At 44.4% G+C, this 24,261-nt stretch overlaps 1 protein-coding gene and 1 long non-coding RNA gene across 2 annotated transcripts; both read right to left on the reverse strand.

Moving 5' to 3' along the window:
- Nucleotides 1–6,064: 6,064 nt before the first annotated feature.
- Nucleotides 6,065–17,773, reverse strand: CCDC187 (coiled-coil domain containing 187). Its single transcript, XM_064728033.1, has 11 exons — nt 17,617–17,773; nt 12,143–12,240; nt 11,679–11,789; nt 11,288–11,400; nt 10,659–10,792; nt 10,061–10,179; nt 9,755–9,942; nt 8,839–8,926; nt 7,869–8,083; nt 6,541–6,724; nt 6,065–6,373 (listed from the first exon to the last, which is right to left on the reverse strand). Exons 1-11 carry the CDS (start codon nt 17,705–17,707, stop codon nt 6,092–6,094), a joined length of 1,623 nt encoding a protein of 540 aa, XP_064584103.1. The 5' UTR covers nt 17,708–17,773; the 3' UTR covers nt 6,065–6,091.
- Nucleotides 17,774–22,486: 4,713 nt separating this feature from the next.
- Nucleotides 22,487–24,261, reverse strand: LOC135455033 (uncharacterized). Its single transcript, XR_010442238.1, has 3 exons — nt 23,629–24,261; nt 23,207–23,298; nt 22,487–23,127 (listed from the first exon to the last, which is right to left on the reverse strand). It is a non-coding gene; the product is annotated as an uncharacterized LOC135455033 (long non-coding RNA).

The following is a 24,261-nucleotide window of genomic DNA, read 5'->3' on the forward strand; positions in this document are numbered from 1 at the left end:
GGATAAAGTCAGAGACAAGGAAATGTACCACTAGAGACATGAAAATAGTTTATAGGATAAGATCACCAGTGAAAGTGCTGGGGGCAGAAGTTGCCTTTTTATTTCTGTTCATATGGCAACAAGCAGGGGAGGGTTTAATGTGCCCAGCAAAACAAAACAGAAATGCACCCATTCACTGCTGAGAAAAACAGTGTGCACAAGATAATCTGTAATTCTAACTGATTTCAGTGAAAATAAATAAACAAAATAAGCCATGTGTATTATATTTTATTCAGAAAACAAGTACAAAAAACAAGCCAACACTATTTAAAAATACAAATATAAAATGTCTTTCTATTCCCCAAGCAGATTTTCAAGTATTGCATTTTTAAATCTTAAGTTTATCTATAATTTATCTTTATTGATCCTGATTTTAATTTTATTGAAAGACACTCTGAATGAATAGGATTGGAAAAAAATCTGATCTCTTTACAATCAATTATTCAATAATAAACAGTTTCTGAATTCCAGTAAGAAATATTTGCCCAGCATTTATTTTAAAAAGAACTAACAAAAATTTGATTTTCTCAGTACAAAATAGGTGGGACCACAGCAATTAGCATTGTGAACAATTACCATGCTGAGGAAATGCTTCTATTTCCTTGTCAAAATCTTGACTTTTTTTCCAGTTTTGCCAATACAAAAAGAGTATTGATTTCCTCTCTTTTGTCTGTTAAAGTACATTCTCAGCACCCCACATTTAGATATTGTACAAATTCAATGGGCTCCTGTGAATTGCATGATAAATAACCCAATTACAGGCACACATCTATTGTTAGGAATTGAAGGTGCTGATAGAAAAATCTCCAATTTAAAGTGCATCACATCAGTATTTGCTTCATTTGCATAAAATTATAGACATTTAACCTGATTGTCTGGCTCCAGGTCCTGCCATTCCCTGTGCCAGCTCTCTGAAGCCATCTCCTTTTAACCAGTTCCACAGTGGATTAAAAGAGAAAAGATGGTGCACAGTCACCTGTCAAAGAGGCTTTTTTCAGATAAATCTTATTAAGAACTCTGATTGTATCAAGGATCAAGCTATCAAATATGGCTTCAGTCATCCTCATCTTCACTCTTAATTCATCATCACCATAGAAAGTCCACTGAGATTCTTCTTTGCGAAGCTCTTGGATCTAAAATATAACATGGAAACAAATTTTTACTTCAAAAAGAAGAGTTTCTCAAAAGTACTGAGACACTGCACCTAATCCAACAACTTTACATCTGTATCATTAATTTATTTAATTTAAACCACTCACAAGAGCTGGAAATACTGGATTATTAACTCAATTTTAAAAAGGCAGTAATTTCTGAAGTTAATTTAAGTAAATGTGATTCTCACAGAAGGATGAGAATTTCTAGTTTAAATCTAGAGGAAATAAACAAATCCCCATTGGAAATTCTGCTTACCAGAATAAGGTCCACTCTGTCTCTCTTACAGTTTCCATACTTGGTCATATTTAGGAATTTTCTTTTCATTTCTAAGTCATTCTTTTCCAGGTTCATTATTTTAATAATTTCACCCTGAACAAACGTCTACAAAATAAAGAAGGCTGAAAAGAACTCTCCTCATAAGAATTCTGGTGCTGTGAAGGTCCCAGGTGAGTGACAGGTGCCAGTGAGAAGATCCAGCTTTAAGTCCAGAAACATCCCAAAGTTTAGGGGGCTGATCTAGATGTAGCTGATCAATACTGGCCAACCAACACATTTTAGTAATAATATTAAACACAAAATAGTCATAATTAGGAGAGTTTAAAGGCCCATTCCCATTCTTAACTCCACACATATGGAATATTTTGAGTCATCAGCTCAGTCTGTATTTATTCAGGCATTTCCATCACCTCAGTTACATTGCACAATCCTTCCATATTTCACATTTCTTTTTGCAATCTCTGCTCTTTCCACTCTTGTTCCTGTACTTTCCATTGCCAGAACATACCTTGACATCCCTGACATCTGTCCTGCTGCAGAGATGCCTGCAAGAGGGAGATCCCACATTTTCCATCCATGGGAAGATGTTTGGCTTTGCAGTCACTCGATATTCTGCACACAGCAACTCATGGCTCAAATCAAATATAACCTGTAACAAACTCAGCAGGGCACTGGAGTCAGGAAAACTGGATTCCAGTCCCCAGCTTCCCATGGAACTTGGCTTTCCCTGAACAGACCCAAACACACACTGGGCAGGTGTCCAAGGGCTTAGGGTGCAACTCTGGAAAAACTCTGGATTCTCTACAAGGACATTTATTCTACTGGAATTATTCTGCAGCAAATTGCTAAATACTCCTGGTAGTACCTTTCAGTGTTGCTTTAGTTATATTTAGTGTTAGCAAGTGGAATAACATTAAATATTAGCTATTATTATTCAGCCTCCAGAACACTACAAAAATTAATTAACAGTTGGTGCTTTAAAAATACCTGATTATACATCCTCTTGCTCTCTGCTTCCAAATCATTCCCTGGGAGATCACTGTATTCCAAGTACTTTGGCACGTTGATGTTCCTGAAATTTGATTTTATGTTCTCTGGGGTCCATAATTCTTCCACAGCATATGCAGACAAATTTTTAACATAAGAGCTGTTATGTGGTATCACAAGAGGAACTTCCACAGTTTTCTTCCAAGGAGCTGAGTGCCACTGGTCTAATTTGTACAAGTATTGCTTTTGTGTCTGTCTCACCAGCATGTTTTGGTCAGAATTAGGCTGATCAAAATCTTCAGAGCTTCCAAAAACACCAGCATCAAGGATTTTTAAAAGGAGCTTCAAGAGAAAAAAAGAAAAGACAGATATATTCCTTATTTTCAGAGGTATTGGGATTATTAGCAACTGATCAAGGTTACACTTAAAACCATTTTATTCATGGGCTCAAAGAAAGGCTTACTGATGTATTATTCAAAATTCCAGTAAAAAATTCCCATTTTTGTTTGGACCATACTATCCAATGGATACAGAATAATTCCTGAAACAAGGAATGGGTCACATGAAGTGAGCAATATAATATTGATATAATTTCTGTGGATGATGAAAAACTGGGCCACACAAATTCTTGCTTTTAGAGATCCAGCTTCAGGGCCAGCACTTGAAATAAAAACTTTCTCACTATACTTACAGGCAAAGTGGTTGGAGAAATCTCTGGAGATAAATGAAGTATCTTGTCTGCTTTTGATCTGTGTTTTCTTTTAATCTTCTTATATTCTTTAACTGCATCATCTATAAATTTAGTTACAATTCTGTCTGTTACTGTGTGACAACCATGAATGCAAAGCATATCAAAATCACCCAGTGAAACATCAGAAACCTTTGCTGATGGCTCAGATAAGGCAGCAGCTGAATTTTCTTTGAGGGGAAATGGTTTCTGATTGTCTTCTTGCCTCAGGCCTTTGCCATAATTCATCATGTCTTTTTCAAAGGCACTTTTATATTTGTGTTGAGCTGTTTCAGAAAATGCAATTAAAATGTCAAACAGAAGTTTTTTACTGAGTTCACTTGCAATATCATCAGCAAGTTTAATTCTTTTCTGATCCTCTACCAAGCAACAAATATTTTTGCTTGTGTTTACCTCATCTGTCTTGCTTTTCTTTGGAAGAGCATCTGCAAATATAGTTTGTTTTATTTGTGCCAGTTCTGGTTTTTCTTTATCTGATCCCAAGCACATGAAGTTCTTTTGACAGAGGAATTCATTACAGTTACACTGGTTGGAATGGGGAAACTTCTGCCCTTTTCCACACAGCAAGGCACTGTGTAACCCAGACTGGTTTTCTTTCACTTCTGAACCTCCTGCACTGTTTGTGTCTTCTGCTTTCTCCTCTGCAAACCCCACTCTCTGCTCATCATCTCCAGAATATTTGCAGTCTCCTCTGAGGGAGTCATCATCATCACAGAAGGAGTCAGAGTCTTCATTCCCCATGCAACTGGAGCTGTTTTTGTTAACCCCAAACAGGTGTGAAATCTCATCAGGTCTGACAAAGACCCCACAGTGCTGAGCACACCCAAAATACTTCACCCCTTCATAAGTTCCAGCATTGTCACCTTCAGCTTTGTCCAGTGCAACTCCAGCCCAGTGGCCACTGCCAAAATGAGTCTGGCCTTTGAACATCAGAGTTCCAGGCTGGCTCTGCTTCATCACTGCTCTGTCCCCAATTTCAAATGATGATAATGGGTCATCACTGTCCTCCTCAGCACTGGGCAGCTTTTCACGCATTTTGCATTGTTTCATTGGGAATTCAGGACTTGTACTTCCACCAGAAGAATCTGTATTTGACACAGGCAGAAACTCCAAATGCTGCAAAGGCATCTCCTGCTCTCCATGCAGGTTTTCTGATAAACAGCTGGAAAGAGCTGTAATAGATTGTTGTGAGAGACAACCATCATTGGTTGAAAAAGCACCACTTGTCTCTGTACTGAGCAGGGGAGATTCCTCAGGCACAGTGTTATCAGGTAATGGGGGTAATGCATCCATTTCCAGTGATAGATTTTCATCCATGCCCTGACCAGACTCTGAGCCTGTCATTTGTTCCAGTGGAGATGTGAAATCATCTGTGCTGGAGGCAGGATCACTATTTTTCATTGCATCTGCACCTAAAGGGGGAGGAAGAAGATCTTCACCTGGAAATGACAAATCCTTTTTGTTAGAGGGCGGCAAGTCAGCACTTCCAGAGGACAATACTTCACCCAGAGGACACAGCACTTCTGACAAGGTATCCTCATCAGCTGGAGGGAGCCCCTTATCACTACTGGAGGTTGCATCAGTGCATGAAGGGCTGGCAGCTGCATCATTTCCCAGTGTGGGCATCTCCTGAGAACAGGGCTTGTGTCTGCTGCAGCTTTGGGAGGCACCCAGGTGTGGCTCATCCACTCCCTCAGAAGGGTTTTCAGACTGGGAGCAATGTGCTGACTCAGCTCTGGAGGCATTTGCTTTGTCTGCTGGGATGAAGGAAAGCAGGTGGTCAGTGCAGCCATGACCCAACACATCTCCAGGGTATTTCTGGGAGAGAGATGAAGTCTCAGCTCTGTCATCTTCAGGCAGCTCACGTTCATTGTGTTTGTCACTAGGTGATGTTTCCTTTCCATTGCTTATTGCTATTGGCATCTCTTTTGAGATATTAAACACATCACCACTGTCACAGCCAAACTCCTCTGGGACACTGACATCTGTGTCCTCTCCATGCTTCAGCTCTAATTCTGGGTCTGAAATGGAACTTTTTGAGAAGCTGATCCAAACTGCAGACACTTTCTGAAATTCTGAGTGAGAAGAGTCTGATTTGGCACCTTCACATTGCAAAAAGGAGTTATTTGACCTGGACAATGATTCAGTGGAAGTTAATCCCTCAGAAAATGCTTTTAAATTTCGTTCATCAGAAGCTTCATGAGAAACATGGTCCAAATGCTTCAAGCACTGACTGGCATCCACCTGATGGATCTCAGAAGGGACAGGCACTTCCACTTCTTTAACTGGAACATTTAAAAGAATTGTTTTTTAATCATCACTTAAAAGAAAAATATTTTATAGAAGAGCTTGCTGATAGGACACTCAAATCTATCATGCTCCTCACTATTATATCTAGGAGTAAATTAGGAGTTGGACTTTATGATCCTTGTGGGTCCCTTCCAAATCAGGATATTCTATGAAACACAGAAAGATGGTTCATTAGAAAAATGACAGAAATAGGAAATACTGCCACAATATGTAAATGTTTATATTACAGAAATTATGCATACCCAGAACTATGTAAATGATAAAACTGACTCATATATAAACAGACAGTTTTATTTTTCACCTGTCCTACTGAGAGCAAGAAATATGAACTGAGGATAAAACCTGGAAACAAAAATAACTCCAGCATGTCCTGTCCAAGTCTATCTTCAACTGATCTATGTTCTTTTAAAAAGAACAGCCTTAAATTCTTGAAAAACTGTATCAAAAGAGAGCAAATTGTTAATGACACAATCAGAGTAAGTTATGATTTCGTTCTGGGGAAGCAGTATAATCATATCTCTTAATAAACCTCTGAGAGATCCTCACCATCTTGCCCAGCAGTGATTTATACATTGGCTATAGTGAGCAAGACACTTTGGTAATAAATGAGAAGATTGTCTCTCTTTCTGTCTGGATTAAAATTTGATTGAAGTAGTTGAAACAGATTGGACATAATAGCATTAAATATGATTGACCTGTTCCTTCAAGAGTGTTTTCCTCCTGAACCAGGCATAAGTTACACCAAGTAGGAAGCATCCCCAAGCCTTTCACTGGGTTCTTTCTGCCACATGGATTAATATCTTCATTATCTTTAGGATCAGGGTTTGAAAGAAGTGCCTTTTCCTCCAGCACAGATTCCTAGAAAGCAGACATTTAGCAGACAGAGTTAATGTCTTAAGGAAAAAGTGCATGTAACCAACACACTTATTTTGGCTTCATGTTCTTAAGTGCTGGTCCTATTTTAAGGCAAATAAAATCTGGGACACCCTTTCTTTAGGCATTAATGGAATTCCAGAAATCCTTACCAGAAATACACACTTCTGGCCTTTTCTTGTAACAAGTGTGGCTTTAGGTTCCATTCCAGCTGAATTTGTAGGTTCCAGAGGTAGGAAAACATCATCCTGAGCATTAAGGGACTGCTCCAAACCTGGCAACTCCTCCCCCTGTTTGTGGTGTTGTACCAGTGATTCCTTGTTCTCAGTAGAAAAGCTGTAAAGAGTTAGACATGGAATGCTTTGTTCCTGATCAGTATAAAATATGAACACACCCCTGCAGGTGGATAAATAGCATAATCACCACTCTGCACTCCTGCACAGGACAGAGATCTATGGACAAGCAGCCAGAATTTGGGTGCATTTGATTCCACAGCCCCTGGCTGCTCCAGACTGACACCAATATTCACTGTTCTCCTACGAGCAGCCTTGTCAGTAATAAGAAGTGAAAGCACAGCCAAGAAACCTTTTAAAGATTTCTCTGACTTGTAATCAATAACACCATGAATTATAGATCAGTTCCATGCAGGGATTTATTTGAAAGCCTTCCCCTGTGGGGACTTAAGTAAATGCACAAACCTGACTCACCACCCTGCTAAAGCTCTGGGTAACACTGAATGAAAGGGGGTTTTAATTCATATTGATAAATATGTGTCTTTAACTGCTTTTTCTCTTCCTGAAGCAAACTAGATTTTTGTTCTGAGCAGTGTGGATGCTGTGGGGTTCTCATTGACACTGCTCAGCTCCTGCAGCCCAGCAGGAAGCAGACAGGGATGCTCCTGGGGAACAGCAGGATGGGGATTTCTCAGTCTGACTAAACTCCTGAATTATAGCTCACTGTAGGATTTTACATGACACCTCTGTGCTTCAGTTTAAGCCTAAAATTTAGCCCTGTGTATTCCAAAATCCTTCTCTGGTTAAATCCTCAGTGAAGCACAGACCAGCGCTGAGGGGCTGAGTGATCCAGAGGCTCAGAGCCAGAGGGTGACAAAGGAGTGAATTTCCCCAATTAAATCAATACATTTCTACTCATTTCATATGGGTATTGTGAAGCCTAATTAATATATAGTTGCAAAGTGCTTGGGTTTGTAGTTAAAAGCCACCATGAAAGCATGAACTATCATTAGCAGTTGTGTGGCATCATTGAAGGTGCCCTGAGGAATTCACCATTTGAGACAGAATGATAAGCAGTGATCTTGATTTATCAACTGCTTGAACACAGAAGTTGGAAAAATTTATCATTATACACTCCCTCTTTGGAGTATCTAAAGCTCACACCATTATCTAGGACATGCCTGTCTCCATCTTCTCCACTGGGTTTGCTCTCACCTTCAGCAATCACTGAGAAAGGTTTTACTTACCCCTCATATTTCCTGCTCTTTTTATGCTTTAGCTGGACACAATTGTCTTTACTCCCTGACTTCACAACCTCCTGCTTCCCAGCCAAACTGTGCAGCTTTTCCTGGAGTTGTGCTGTTGAATGCTGCATCATTAAGATTTCTCTCTGCTGCTTTAATAAAAGCTTCCTCTCTTGATGGGCTGCCCTGTGGATGTTTCTCAGGTGCTGGATTTCTGCCTACACAAAGCAGAGAAAGAAAGGTGCATAACATAGTGAAGATAATGAAGAACTATACTTAAAAATATGTATAATGTTTCTTCACATAGGGCACTATTAATCCCAAAATACCCTGAAAATACAATGGTTTCCTTTTTTATAAAAAATTCACAGTTTTACTTTTCAACAGGGCTTTCACCTGTGAAAACTGATGACAGGTAAAGGGATGTTTTTATGGGGTCCCAAGTGGCAAGGCCTTTAGAAATCAATTGTCTTCAGATCATTCAAAACTACAGGGTGCTTGTGGTTTGCAGTAGGAATTCCTTTACTTAAATGAGAGGCTCACACTACATAAGGAGCAGGATAGAAATTTTCTGACTACCAAGTGTAATTATGAACCTCTCATAGTGGAATAACCAAGACTATAAAATTAGCTGTCAGATTAATTTAATATATTTCAACATCACAAGCATAAATCAGTGGAAACCTACATTATATGACGTGTTTGTTATGGCATAAATAGAAAAATCCACAATAACAGTGAGGTAGCAGAAGAGGAAAAAAAAAAAGATGTTTTCTTTTATCCAAGATTTACAGACTGCTGACTTTGGCACAAAAGCCACCTCACTGTGGGTATGTAGGGAACATGCAGAATAATGGATGCAAAGTGATTTTTTTTTAAACCCCACTTGCTCCAGCAACTCCAGGCACCTCTCTGTGCTGCATCATCCCTGTGGATAGGAGATGAATGCCAGCTCCTCTCACTGCAGCATTACCTGCTCCCATTTCAGCTCCATCAGGACTTTGTGCTGCTTTGCTGCCATGGCAGAGGCTCCTGTGCTATCCTGCAGGTTTTCCAGAACACTGGAGACCACAAGGATGAGAATCAGAGTCAGATCATTAAATGCCTTGAATTTATGGATGGGATTGGAGCAAAGCTCCTCTCGAAGCAGCTATAGGTATGGAAGACTCTGCAGAAAGTTACAATGGACTCAAAGACATCTCACCACCCTGGGGCTGTGGTGGCTGGACCTCTCCTGAGGCAAATGGAGTATCCTGAGCACTGGGGGGTCCTTACAGTGTCTCAGTGTGGTCAGTGTCCCTCACCATCCATCCCTGAGGGCTCCTCAGCCTCATTAGTGCTGAAGGATGCCCCTCACTGTCCATCCCTGAGGGCTCCTCAGCTGGTCTATGCCAAGGGACACCCCTCACTGTCCCTGAGATCTTGTTATCCTCAGTAGCGCTGATGGACACCCCTCACTGTCCCTGAGGGCTCATTGTCTTCATTAGCACTGAGGGACACCCCTCACTGCCCATCCCTGAGGGCTCATTATTCTCATTAGCACTAAAGGATGCCCCTCACCGTCCATCCCGGAGGGCTCCTCAGCCTGGTCAGCACTGAGGGACACCCCTCACTGTCCCTGAGGGCTCGTTATCCTCATTATGCTGAGGGACGCCCCTCATCGTCCATCCCTGAGGGCGCCTCATCCAGTTGGTGCATCACACCACCACAGAGGAGGCTCCAATAGAAGCTCAACTCTGCTCTGGAGACATTAAAACCATGCAGACTCCTTTCCTCTCCTCATTTTTACTTGCTCCTTGCTTTCTAAGAAGATTTTACATTTATTGTGTTCCGTGGAAAGGAGGAAAAGCACTCCTGGCCTAGCAGGCCTCCAGCGGCGGTGCCCTCACCGTCTGCGGTGGCCCAGCCAGGCCAGCTCGGCCCTGGCCCTCTCCCTCAGAGCTTTCCTCCGGAGCTGCAGCAGCACTGCCTGGTGCCGAGCCCGCAGCTCCTCTGCCCTCAGGCACTGCTCCACCACGGCCAGGCTGCAACCATGGAAGGTGCTGGAACATCCAAAGCGTGGAATGGCTGCGCTCCGCTGGGGACAGAGCAGAGTATCGGCATCATAGGGTGAACAGTTTGATGGACTAAAACCAAAAAACAAACCAACCCATAGAGAGGAACACCCCTCAGACTGTTTCAAGAGCTGGTGTTACCTGGCTGTTGGAGCTGGCCTGGTCACTGCTGTCCCCAGAGCTGTCCCAGGTCTCCCCATGGGGCAGATTCACCCAAGGTGACAACAGATTCAAGGTGTGATGGCTGTGCCTGTGATCTGCTGGCAGAGACCCCAAGGCAAAGAGTTAATGTCACCAAAAATAAAGTATCTGAAAGGAAAAGACACAAAAACCAACTCTCCCAGTACAAGTTAACACCCATTTCTGAACTCAAGGTGCCTTTGGCAAATATTTGTCAGCCGAGCCCATGCACTGCCCTCAGCAGGAGCGGGAGGAGTCATCCCTCAGCTGTTCACTTCCAGGAGCAAGGTGTGGACATCAACTTCCTTTAGAAGTGAAATCATGGAAACAGGTAAAAATTTAAAAAAGGACCCATCAATAGGGTAAATAACTCTCAGCTCCCAACAAGATTGTCTTAGAAGGGCCAGGAATACAAAGGAACATGGCCATAGTTTAAACATGCACAATGAACATAAATACTCAGGTCAAAATTTTCAAAATTAGCTAGAAAACTGTGTTCCAGGCCAGGTTGAATGGGGCATTTTCCCAATACCACTAAATCCTTTAATGTCATGTTCACCTCCTTGAAGCACTGGGCAACATGAACCTCCTCCTCCTAAAGGTTTTCTTTCTCCCAATATTTTGGGATCCACTGGATTGGGATCTCTTTCTATCTTCAATGCAGAGTGTCTCAGTGAACCCGTCTCTTGATTACTGAAGGTAAGAAAAGGGAAATATTTTCTTACTGCAGTCAGAAATATTATTTCAATTCCTTACTCTTTCACAGCCAAGTCCTCCACAGAGATTGAATCTTTTCAAACCAGAATGCTGCTCATTTTTATGTGGTACTGAAAGTTTTACCTGTGCAAAGGTGCCTTTCTGGTAATTGCATCCATAAGACTCTGGAAGCAATTCTCAAGTCTTTATGCCACTTTAAATGAACTTTAAAAATGCATATACAATATTCTAATTTATAGCAATGGTATGATAGTACAGCAAAATAAAGAAAATTATACTTTTCACACAAGTTTCAGAGGGGTTTCTACTTTTTTAAAAGTGCAAGATCTCCCACAACATTGGAAAGGTGCTAATACTGTAGTTTGGGCATAAATAGAGTTAAAAACACTATATAGCAATTACTTTAGTGCCCCAAAATATTAATATAATCAAATCACAGACCAAATCCTGGAGTGCCTCACTGTAGCCTACCTCCTGTAGCTGCCAGCAGCAAGGTCACCTTCCAGCCAGTGTCCTCTGTGTGTCTGCTCTGTGTGGTCAGGTCTTGCCACAGGAGGATCACTGCCTTTGGAATTCCTGCTGGCCTGCACACACACAAATTGTCACACGCCTCAATGATCTATTTGAAAACCAAAACATTTAAACCTTTTTTCCTCATCTTCTTTGGAGAGCCTCTGGTTGTAGATAATGCTTTTTCTATGCCAACAATTCCTAAAGAGTTGATTCATTAGTGGGCTGGGAGAAAATTCTGTGGGCATGTGAGGGTAAGGTGCTACAGCAGCTCACAAATTGCTGTGTTCAGAACTGCTCTCATGAGAGCTGGGGCCTAGATGTGTAACCCAGGTCTGAAATCATAACTTACCTCAGAACTGAGCTGCAGCAGGCCCCTCAGAAACCTGTGGCTTTCCTCAACCTCTTGCTTTGCCTTCTCCCTCAGCACCAGAAGCCGATGTTTGTGCTGCTGCTGCTGGAGCTGTGTTAGGAAGTGACACATTACAAATGGTATCTTCAATCAGGTGACACAACACCTGAGAGCTGGGGGGCAAAGGACAGGAGCTGCAGAGCCAGCTCCTGCCACATCCTGCTGCCCTGGGCAAGTACAGCAACCTCCTCTTACCCACAAGAGCTACACTGAGGTCTCCAAACAGCAAACAAGGGCTGGCACCTCACCTTTATAGTCCACAGGGTTTATAAACCTGACTCAGAGCAGCTGATGCCAACTGATTATGGCCCAAGCCCGCCTGACTCTGGGGATAGGGAGCATCTTTTCCCCTGGGACAGCTGAACTGGAATTCCCTTTGCTCATTACACAGGTTTCCCACTGACCTTCAGTTTGTGAGCCAGTAGTAAGGAGGTTTGACTCAAAATGTCCAGGTGTCTCCTGTGTTTGTCCTCCAGCTCTGTGCCACCAAAATCTCCCTCACCTGCAGAAGTTTAGGGGATCATCACAAGGGGAATGTGTACATTATTCCAACTGCATTTTCCTTTTGAATCCTCCCTGGGCCTATTTTTGGAAGCCTCCTAAATCTGACATCTGCCTTTATTACTGAAATAACTTCTTTGCATACATTTACCTCTTCCACCATAACTGTAGAAAGAAAATGTCAGCACGTACATCCTGTCAAGAAATGTGTGAGCATAAGTCCTGCAAGTATTGAGAACTGTCAGGACTTAGGGAGAGAGGAATGAGGAACAATTCCTGTTCTAAGCCTGGATTTCAGTGTGGGTTATTGTCACTCTTGGTCCTGCTGCTCCTTTGCTGCACCAACAGGATCAGAGCCACTGGGTACAAAAGAAAAACTTCCCAACCTCGTGACAAGGTTTCCCTGGTGAAAAAATGTCACTTTGGGAACTTGAGGAGCTTCCTGCATGTCCCCTCCATCTGCACTGGGATGGGCAGGCTGCTTCCTCTCTCTTTTGTCACAGGGGGACACAAACCCCTGGAAAAAATCTTTCATTTTAAAGTGGGGAAATTTCCCCTCTTGCTTCATGTGCACCTTTTTCACAGCCACTTCCTCACTGCACCTCCCCTGCCTGTGTGTGACAGTGCAGCTGATATTTTGTTTACCAGTGAAATGTTCTTGGCTGCTTGAGCTTCTCAGATGAATTGCTCAGCTTATGCAAACAGGTTGTGTGTTTATTCTGTGCTGTGCCACTGCCACAGCAACCAGAGTCATAAAAGAATGGAAGTGTGGGTCATAAATAGAAATAGGTTTGATTTGGAAACTTGAGATAAAATCTCTGTCTCTATCCAGGTCACCTGAATCCAAATTTCCCCATGGTGAGGATAAGCCCATGACATGCAGAGTTTGTTTTTGCTTTACAGACTGAAGGTCTGTAACACACAAGGAGCAGAGATGTGGGCTTGTTTACATGCCAGGATGGGCTTTGTGTTTATGTGGGTGTGAGTGAAATAAAATATTAAATCTTTGAGCCTGGTGCAGATTTTCTATTAGAATGCTGCTCTGTTTTTATAAACAGCTTGATTGCAGATTTCACTTTCCTCCTACAGTGGAGGAGGAGGCTTCTCCTATGAAGCTTCTCTTAACACTCTTCTTTTCAGTGTCAACACTCTGGATGGAAATCTCATCCTTTCCTTTGGTAATGGGCCTTTCCTGGTTTTGGAGGGTGGTTTGGAAAGGCAAAATCATGCTAAATAATCTAGACATGCCAAATTAAGAGTTCATCTTTTTAGAAAGTCTTTCTAATTTTGGGGACTGAGTCAGACTCCTTAATGCTGATAGTTAACTAGACAAGATTTTGTGCAATGACCTATTTAGGAAAATGAAGTGGATGAAAAAGCTGGGGTTTGTACAGTTTTATTCATGGTTTTAAGCAATGCAATAGAAAAAAGACAAGTGAACAATTCTTCAGTGGGTCTGCAGACAACACTTTCAAAAGCTCCTTCAATACTAACAAATAAGGTCATTCTACAAAAAAAGTTACAAGCTATATTTATTGATGCTAAGTTGTCTGAGTAACTTTTAATACTAATATCTGGGCCAGTCAGAAATATGATCATCTATTAGGATATAATTTAAAACCTGATAAATATTTTCAATTTTCAAAACAGAACAGTTCTCTTGTTATTCTGACCAAAGCCCAACCAGTGGTATTGACCTCAAAGTGATTAAAAAGTTTGCTCTGATCTCTTTTCCTTTCTTTTGAATGTAATTTTCCTAATTGTGGCTATTTTCAGATGCATTTCTTGTGTTGCAACATCCTGCATTAAAGAAAATACCATCTGGCTAAACTTCACGTCCTTTTAGGTGATGATGAATGGCATTTACTGCCTGCCCAGATAGCTTCAATGTGCATACACTCAGCCTCGTGAAAAAAATGCTATTTATTAAATCACTTTCCGCTGCACCTGCAGAATCTCAGCACAGCCCTGTAGAATCTCCCTGACATATAATTAAAAAAGCCAGGCTAAAAGTCTCATTTTTCTAATCACTTGAAGCAAGGCAGAAGCATTTACTGCTGCTTTACTCAAGGACAGCTTTTTCTCTTTCTGCACATGTCAGCAATCAGAGCAACCCAGTTATTATAAAAAGACATAGTTGCAACTTTACTGTAAGCACAACTTTGCATTATTGCCTGTAGGTGTAGGAATATGGGGTGTAAAGTGTCCAGAAATGCTGCTGTGGAGTGGAGCAGCAGATCCAGAAGGAATTTCCCCATTATCCCCCATTTGGGCAGTCCTTCCCCTCTCCAAAATTACCATGTTAGCTCTAATGCTTTATTATTTCAGGGTAGGGGGAAATACCACCTAGACTTCAGCACTGTCTGTGCAGGAAAGGACCTGCAGTGATGACAGGTAAGAGGGGAGGAAGAAAAGATAAAATTGGTAAAATCTGATCACAGAGGGCAGTTTGGCCCTTCACAGGACCTGGGAGCTATGAGCATCCCCCAAACAAGAGACTCTCAGTGTGAAGGCTCTGCCTGTTCCCTCAGGAAATCCACGGGCTGAGCTGCACTCTGGGGTACCTTGGAGAATCTGTATCTCCACAGCTGCTGGGTCAGGTCCTTCTCTCCTCTCTGAACATGTCTGGTATTCCACTTGGCACTGGAGAGTGGCTGCTTACCAAACAAGGGGATTAATGTGGCCTGTGCTGCTCCTGTGCTCTGCATATTTTGTATTTATGTCTAAATCCTCTGGTGTGGAGGGCTGGCCTGAGTTCAGCTCCCAGCCAGATGTTGCAGCACATGGCAGGGCCTCTCCCTGCTGCTGCCCCTTGTCACAAGGAGCTGCAGGGCAGCTCTTGGCTCAGGATAGCAACAGAGCTGGGCCTGAAGCCAGACCTAACCAGAATCCTGAATTTCCGTGGAATGCTCCTTGTGCTCCTCATCAGTTATTCTGAACTCTCCCAGTCACTGACAACATCATTGCAGTCAGCTCCAGAGGTGCTGAAGGCAGGGCTGGAGCTCCCTGGAGCTGGGGGAAATACAGAACACAGCCAGGATTTGGGAGGGAACACAAAGAGCTGCCTCAGCTCAACACTCCCCATCAGAGCACAATTAGCTGAAGCCATGCTGACACATTTCTGTGCTTATTCCACTCATTTAATAATTTCTCCTTCTTCTAGAAGCAAGAAGGCAGCTCCCTCTAGTGATACAAGAAAATATGTCAATCAGCAGTTTAGGGGAAAGATGATACATATAAATACATTTTCCTTGTAGTTCAGGTTAAAATTCTGCATTTCAAGAACAATGGAAAACATTCCATTTGCTTTCCTAGTGCAGATTATTTTAAAGCACCAGCCTTGATTAATCTTCAACATTTAGAAAATACTTTATAATTAATTAGTTTCAGCTTAAATGTTGATTTCTCAAAAAAAAAAAAAAAAAAAAAAGGAAACAAAAAGTCTGATCTGATGAAATGAGATTTCTGGATCATTCAGTCCAATCCAGCTCAAAGGCCATTCCCTAGGAAAGGGCATGGGCAAAATGTTGGGATTTTTAAAAATCTTATAGTTCTTATAGCAAGGAGAGTACAGCTCATCTCCTCAGCTCCCTTTGGGAGAGCCCTGGGCAGGAATGACAGAAAGATTTTACATAGTAGTGTAATATGCAAAGCCCTTTCTTATCAGCTCACTGCTTATAGCAAGTTTTGTGCCTAAACTGATGAGAAATTCATGTAAGTGCAATGTGAAATACTTCCCAACACTACCTGTGGAGACAGTTTTTGCTCACCACAGCATGAGCTTATAGGATTTGCAATTCTGGCTTTTATACTGGCTGTGTTTAAAAAGAAATTTCAACAATTCAGGACAAGTTCACTGTCTTACCCCAGGCAGCAAGCAAATATCTTGTGAATATCATCTTCTCTCTGTTTTAAGATGTTTGAAATGAAATTTGTTATTTTGCCAAGTGTGTTTACTACAGAAAATCTTTCTTTGGCACAGCAGTGGGTGGTCAGGTGATGTGTGTGTCCCTCTGACAGGTAAATATTGCATTTGGCAGCAGTTGCACAATTCCACCTCATTATGTTGCGTGTGCACGGTGACTCCTGTGTCCCATGAAAGGACAGAGCCACTGCTGGGTGATGCCTTGAGCAGACAATGCAGCCTCGAGTCTGAACGCCCCATCCCTGCTCTGGGGGGTGACAGAGCCACTTGTGACCCATATTTCAAACCCACTTTGTGCTGAGCACGACAGCTCTGTGCCTCCTGTGGCCATGATGGCCGTGCTGCTCCCAGTCCAGCCTTGGGCTGGCAGCTCCTGCAAATGCTCAGGGAAGGGAAGGTTTCTCCTGGCACAGACACGAGGCAGCAGCTCCTATTGTTCCTGGGGTGAATAGTGGGTGGCTGGGCCTTGCAGAATTGGGGCCCTCAGTTATTAATAGTAAATAAATAGGTTGTCTTTCGCTTAGGAAAAAACACTTCAGACAACAGCCTTGCTGCCCAATCTCTAAGATGCCCTCCTGGTCCCTGGGGGGGAGGAGAAGCACAGTAAACAATGCTGGCTTCTCCACCACCCCAAAATCCAATATGATGTATAAAATGTTGTGAGGAAAACAATGAAGAATCCTTAATAAGAGCAAAGGCTTTTTGTAAGTACCCTCTTTGAGGAAAGGTTATCTGATCTTGTTCTTTTGTCTCGGAAAAGCCCTTAAAACAATGCACCATCTGCTCCTGTTTGGTGGGAGCAGCAGAGATCTCTTCAGACAGAGCGGTCTGCACGCTACTGGTCGGCTTTTAACCCTTTCAGCCACAAACTTTCCCTGTTTCTGTGCAAACCTCTGCTCCATGCCCTGCACCCCTGGCCAGCCCCGGGCACCCTGCAGCACATCCCTCCATTCCCCCTGCCCATGTCCTGTGCCTGTCCCTTGCTGGCCAAGCAGGACAATATCCCACACTGCTCAGACAGGGTAATTGTGAAGAGTTAATTGTAAGGCTCCCAGAGACCTTTAGATGAAGCTGGAAATGTCTCTGAGCTAAATGGGGTTTGTTCCACCTGTAGCTGTCACTGTGAGCTGAATTCACACCTGTGACAGCACAGCATGGAAAAGGCAAAGAGCTTCTACTGCATTTTATGCAATTTTAATAGTAATTCTATATAATCTCTTAGACTGTGCATGAATGTTGAGAGGACAACTTTTCATGCACCCCTTTTTCACCTTCAAAATCTGGAAGAGAATCATCTATTTGAAATTCCCCCTCACCCCAGAAGATTTTTCAGCCCTAGCCAGAACCATCAGCAAGAATTCTGTTGCAATGAGGAGCTGCTCATTCTATTGCCACAGCACAAGAAATACTCTGGGAGGGCACTGAGTGACCCTCTGGGAGATGCCACCTTACCCAAGTGCTGCTCAGTGCTCAGAGTGGCAGAGGGCTGGAAGCTCAGGCTGTCCCAGATGCTCAGGCTCTCTCCAGGAGATGGGCTGGCCATTTGCTCTTGGTTCTGAACTTTCAGAACAGTCTCACATCCACACTGATCCCTCCATGCCGTGAGCTCTCCCTGCGGGCTGCATCAAAGGTAACAACAACAATTACTACATTTTTGAGATGTGTATAAAGCAATCTTTTGAACTTAAAAAAAAAAGGTTATTTCATTTAAACAGAACTATTACATTTTGTCAAATGGAAACAAAAGGTTCCCTGAGAAGTCATACCTGGCAATGAACAAAATCTCCTGTCTTGTACCTGGATGCTGTCAGGAAAGCTAACACACTCATTTTCACCTACTCTAATTGCTGCTCTGAAAAAGCTGATATTTTTCAACCTGGTGGCAAATAAAAACAACAACCTTGCAATGTGGAAGCTTAATTTATGGGGGCTGCATTGTACAATCCGTGCCATTGTTGGGGCTTGGTTGCACAATCCAGCTCTGAACCTTGGCAAAGAAATCTGTTTAGAAACACAAAGTCCTGAACTCTGTTCTAGTGTGTCTGGGACTTGTGCTGAGCATGGCTGTGGCCCAGCTAAAATCTGGGAGTGATACATTTACTTAAATATTTCAAAACATTGTCAGCACCAAGTCCTGCAGATGAAGACCTCAGCTAACTGATTTTACTTTGTTTTGGTCTGCAACTATCTGAGCTTAGCTAAAAAGATTAAGAAAGAAGGTGTGAAAATGGGCATTTATTGATCAAGCCTCAGCTGAACCACACGCAGGGACACTGAGACACTGAAATGGTGACAGATGTTTTCTTTTTTATACAGAAAAATGAACGTGGAATTTTTTTTTTATCAGCAATCAGCTTAGGGAAATCTTATTTCATTTTTCTCGTTAATAAGCTTTTCTTTGTTTTTCATGACCCAGAAACTGCTAAAACGATTAGTACAGCTTCCACTAACGCGTCTTGGATGTAGTCTTCAGAAAGTGGGAGCAAAGGTGCATGAGAGAGAAAGAACAGAGGAAACAGGGATTTCTGACAAAGCAGTTCTAATATTCATTGGTTAAATGTGCTGAGTTTTGTCTCTGCAATTGTGTTGGGATGGTTTTTTAGGCACTGTTTTCTTTGGCTCTTGGGAAATGTCTCCTGTGTTTGGGGAAACTGATGCCAAGGTTTGTGTCCTGGGAAGGGCATCAGTGGAAATCAATGCAGATTCTACAGAAAACACTGGGTTTCCACAGGAGGGGCCAGCATTGCCTGCCCTCCAGACACAGCCAGCTCTGCATAATCCACCACAACTCCCAGATGAGTTTTTCTGGGTTTGCACTGAACAGAAAGCATTGCTGAGTCCACAGGAGGAGGCAGAGCTGTGATCCTCTCCAGCCACCACTCTCTGTCCCAGCCCCTGAAGCCACCCAGACCCTTTCAAATCTGAACTTGCAGCAAAAACAGGATGATTTTTTTGACTCTTGAGAGTGTAACCACTTATAGAGGCAACAGAAACAAAATAGGATGGAATTGCCCACACGTTTTCTGGCAGTTTGGAGTATTCCCATCAGTGATTCATTTGCATCAGCAACAAACCTCCGCCAGCCTCCCCTGTGGACAGGGGAGCAGCCGGGCATGAAATGGGAACATTGCTTATGGAAACAGACACCTGCAGGATTTCCTGCATGAGCACGAGCTGCTGTTTTCAGAGCTATAATTATACATGTAAACAGCAAACTGTGCTGTTGAAACTGGCTGTGGAGAAGGTCATGCTCAAGAGCGCTGGGTTTGGAGCGCTGCATGTTTTGTATTTGTGAATGAGGCCAGCACAGTCAGTTTTAACAGGTGGCTTTGTTCAGATGAGCTATTGGAGAGACAGAACTTGGGCTGCTGCAGCCAAATGTGGACTCCTAACTCCTTAGCAGTGGAAGTCAGAGCACAGACCCAACTCAGCTGCTTTTACCATTGTATTTTCTAACCCAGCTCTGGCTACATCAATGAGAGCTCTACAGAAACAGGTTTACAAGGCCAAGAACACAGCATGGACCCCTCCTGTTAGCACAGCCTGTGAAGTTTGTGTGCAAGTTAAGAGACAGGCTCCCTTCACTGCCTGCTGACACTCCCCACAGAGGGTTCATGCACTCAAAGTGCAAATGTTCCTGGAGAAGGAGAAATTACGGCCCTGCAAAGTTCCTCAGTCACCTCCTTAGAGCACACTGGTGCTCCTTTATCCGGTGGCTTTCTGTCTGATTTGATCAGTAGTGAATCAGTTGACACCAGACCAACTTCAGGAATAACTTGATCAGGGGAGCCTCACTCTGTGTGCCAAAGGACTCATCCACTTCTGCTTCCTGTGAGTGTGCAGACTTCAGGAGAGGTGCAAAATCTAGATTATGTACAAATAAAACCTGAGGGCAAAAGTCTGGCTGAGCCTTTGTACTAATTACTTTGAGCCTTTGTATAAATTATGTACTTTACCAGTAGCTAAGGAAGGGTTAGGCATGGGGTGCTCTTTCCTTTAGATTGTCCCCTCACTGTCACTGCTGCTGCATCACAGGGAGCCCTCAGCCCAGGAGATGAGTCTGGAGTCCTTCACAATCCAGCCACACTTTCCACTTCTAATCTCTAAACACAGCGATATTTTATCTGCAAGTAGCTCTCCTCATCTTTTGAAGCAGCACTTGCAAGAGGGGTGTGATTTATTGTCTGAGAGGTTTTATTGGTGTTTTTTTCGGTGATGCTCTGAGGACTTTTTGACTCTGGCTGCTTTGCTTTCTCAGTAATTGCATTGTTCAGCAGATCACTGCAATCTGTCTTATTTCTCCTTGGTTTGATGCTTGTCCCTTACAGCTGGGGGCTGTTCCCAGTGGGCCATGGGGGTCCTGCACCCACCATCATTCCTGTGAGTTTGGGTGGTGTCAGGGCAAGAGCGATGGAGCCCACGGCTGCTGGGCTGTGCTCCCCAAAGTGCAGCGCAGACACAGCTCTGAGTGTCTCCACTGCACACTCGGAGTGCCTGCGGCTCATGTTTTATACATTTGCCATCTTCTGTGACAGAACAGCTCCACAATCCTTGCAACCGATCTTTCGGAGCAGAGATCAGCCCAACCTTTGCGAGTGTGGTGGTGAGAAGGAGCTGTGTGTGAGCAGGTGCTGCTCCGCATGCACACAGCCTACAGAGCTGCACTGCTGGGGATCTTTCCCCCGCTTTTGTAGCAAAACGAGAGAACACAATCACTAGAAATTAATTTTTTAATTAATCCCTGCCCGAAGGAGGCCGGGGCAGCTTTACCCGGAGGCTCGCTCTGTCCCGCTCTGCGCCCGCGGCTGCGGCGCCCTCCGGTGGCGAGAGAGCGTCATGGCAGCGCGGCCGGGATCCACCGGGCCCGGGATCCACCGGAGCCACCGGGAACCGACCGACCGGAGCCAGGATCCACCGGAGCCACCCGGGATCCACCGACCGGACTCACTCGGGATCTACTGGAGCCACCCGGGATCCCCCAACCGGATCCACCCGGGACCCACTGACCGGAGCCGGGATCCACCGGAGCCACCCGGGATCCACCGACCGGAGCCAGGATCCACCGGAGCCACCCGGGATCCACCGACCGGAGCCACCCGGGACCCACTGACCGGAGCCGGGATCCACCGGAGCCACCCGGGAACCAACCAACCGGAGCCGGGATCCACCGGAGCCACCTGGGATCCACCGGCCGGAGCCATCCGGGATCCACCGGATCCACTCGGGATCCACTGTCAGGAGCCATTTGGGATCCACAGACTGCAGCCATCCGGGATCCACTGACCGGACTCACTCGGGATCGACTGGAGCCACCCGGGATCTCCCAACCAGATCCACCCGGGATCCACCAACCAGACCCACCCGGGATTCATGGACCAGACCCGGGGATCCACGGCTCCTGGGAGATCCAGCAAGCCCGGGGATCCACCAGCCCCAGGAACTCACCATTCCCACTATTTATTTTAAGTCTGTGTGGCCCATTCAGCAGAGGATAATATAGCCAGCTTTGTTATCCCCAGATTTCCAACTACATGGGGTTGGGTTTATATTTCCTTTCTTACTTCTGGAAAAGCCTAGGTAGCAGAAGGGGAAGTGATGTGTCCAAAATCAGTGAAGCCACAGATAAAATTATGAAATGTCATTTTACAGATGCATTGAGAGGATAGTGAAGTCTAGGAGACCACTGCCCCGAGTGTGGCTCCATGCTGAATTGATGCTCCTTATTTTAGATACATGCAAGGCACATTAAGCAGAGAATAAAATATCCGGCTTTGTTTACCTTCTAGTGAGGAATCTGTGAGCTGGAGAGGCTGGGCTGGTTATTGGCCTTTCATGCCATAGACTTATGTCCACCTTGGAGCCCTTATTCACAGGGAAACCTTTTAAAAAGACAAATGAAGACATTTAATAAATATGCTCTTCATAGAAATGAAATGGCCCAAGCTTTGGCATCTATTCACTGCCTACTTATGTGTGAGCACTTCACTCAATACAGCTCTTCTTATCCACAGGTTTTAACTACATGGGCTTAGGTTTATAATTCTTTTACTTCTGGGAAAGCCTAGGCACCAGAAAGTGACATGTCCAAAATTGGTGGCAAAACCACAGATAAAATTATGAGATGCAGCTTTACAGGTGCAAGGGGAGGGGAGGAAAGTAAAACCTAGGAGAGCCACTGCTCAGGGATTTTCCAAGGCACAACATTTCCAATAAATAGCCAAGGGGAGATGAAGTTTAACCCCTGCTTGTAGCTTTGGAAGACCTGGGCAGCGGCACCTGAGCATCCCTGCTGTGCCATGTGGAAAGGATTTACCTTGCAAGGTGTTGCTCAGCTCTCCTGCAGAGCTGAGGTGACTCTGTCCTGCACGGGGTGTGATCCAGGGCAATTCCTCCCTCTGAGCATTCCCACCTGGCAGAGGAGCTGGCATTTCCCCCTGTGTGCCCAGCAGGCCAGTCCTGCCCAGCCCATGGCATTCCCTGCTGGGTGTCACACAAAGCCCTTCAGGATCTCTGTCCAGAGGCATTTGTGCAGTCATTGTCCTCTCTTGCCTGTCCCTGGAAGCCTCAGGTGCTGGGGCAGAGGGAGGACCACGGTGCAGGCCCAGAGCTGTCCCTGTGGATTGTTTGTCAGCAGAGGCTTTAGCCCAGCTGGCTGCACTCAGCCTCTTCCTTGCCACGTCAATCTTTTCTGCAAGTTCCCTGGACAGAGTGTGAATGGCCCTCACTTGATCCTGTTTGCTTCTCTGTGGAGAAAGCCCAACAGATGAGTCCTTGGAGGGAGGTTTTGCATCTTTCTGAGGAACAGAAAAGCTCAGAGGAGGTGAATGCAGAGCTGGGGGAGAGCAGTCCCTCAAGTCTTCACATTTCAGAGGACTGAGAAACCAGCATTCAGATTCCAGCGGTGCTGCAGGACCTGGTGCTTCTCCTTTTTTAGGTGATTGAGCTGTTTCTAGGAGTTGATTCCTGTTAAAAAACAAGAGAGAGATGTCTGCAGTGTGAGCTGAGAAAGTGGCTTTCTAGGATGCCTTTTGTGTCTCAGTACCTGCCTCTGTGATCTTCTGGTGACAGAGGAGAGGATGTTTCATCCACCCAGGCCATGAAATTCCTTTCCAGTTCTCCCCCGTTGCTTTGCCTCTGAAAGAGAAGAGCCCAGCAGTGTAAGCACTCAATGGCTGGCAACGCAAGGGCAATGTTTGGCCTTTGTTCCACCTAATAATTTGCACATGTAACACAGCAAACCTGCTCTTTTAGCTCAGGCACTGGAGATTTCCAGGTTTTTGGCCTGAAGTCGAGGGTTCCAGCCCTACCCATGAGCCCAGCAATTTATGCCATAATTATAAGCTAATTGCTCTGCTTTTCTAGATAAAACTTTTTCTCTCAAAGCATTTGTATGAAGTGTTTCATGTGCTACACATGCTGCACTGAGATTGGAGGGGTTTCAATCTGCCACTCCTTAGGACTTACTTGATCCAATTCACTCTGAGGATTTCCTTTGGCAGAACCCATTTTCCCAAGGGGTTTGTGCATCTCATCAGGACACAATTTCTTCCCAATAGCTTCTTTTTGTTTCCTGTACAATTCTTGCAACCTCTTCCTTTTCATCTCCTCAGCCTGTGCCAGAGCCTTTTTCTCTTTGAGGAGTTTTCTCTTTCTCTCTGCCTTTTTCCGATACATAAATTCCCGAACGCTTTCAGGGCTGTAAGGGTGAGGTTTTTTAAGGTTTGCCCTCCTCTTTGAAGGCTGCTCAAGGTTTTCTTTCTCAGACTCTTTCTGTCTCTGAGGAGCTGCACTGTTTCCTCTGCTGCAGCTTCCTGAGGCGCTGGGCTTGGCGCCATCTTTCCTTAATGAAAGTCCAGGGGGAGGAGAATGGATCCCTTGGGGTTGGTGTTTCACAGCCTCCCTGGGGAGCCTGATATGTCTGTGTTCCTCACAGGACTGCCATTGCAAGGGGAGGTTCCTGAGGGCTTGGTTTGTGCCCTCTGTGGGGGCATTGCTGCCCCTTCCAGCCTTGCTGGGAGCCACCACAGCGCTTTGGGCTCCAGGGCTCCTCCCCACAGCTTCATTTCCCTCCACTCTGGAGCTCTTTTCCATCACTGG

This window comes from Zonotrichia leucophrys, chromosome 17, assembly GCF_028769735.1.
Source record: "Zonotrichia leucophrys gambelii isolate GWCS_2022_RI chromosome 17, RI_Zleu_2.0, whole genome shotgun sequence".
Classification (NCBI taxonomy): Eukaryota; Metazoa; Chordata; class Aves; order Passeriformes; family Passerellidae; genus Zonotrichia; species Zonotrichia leucophrys.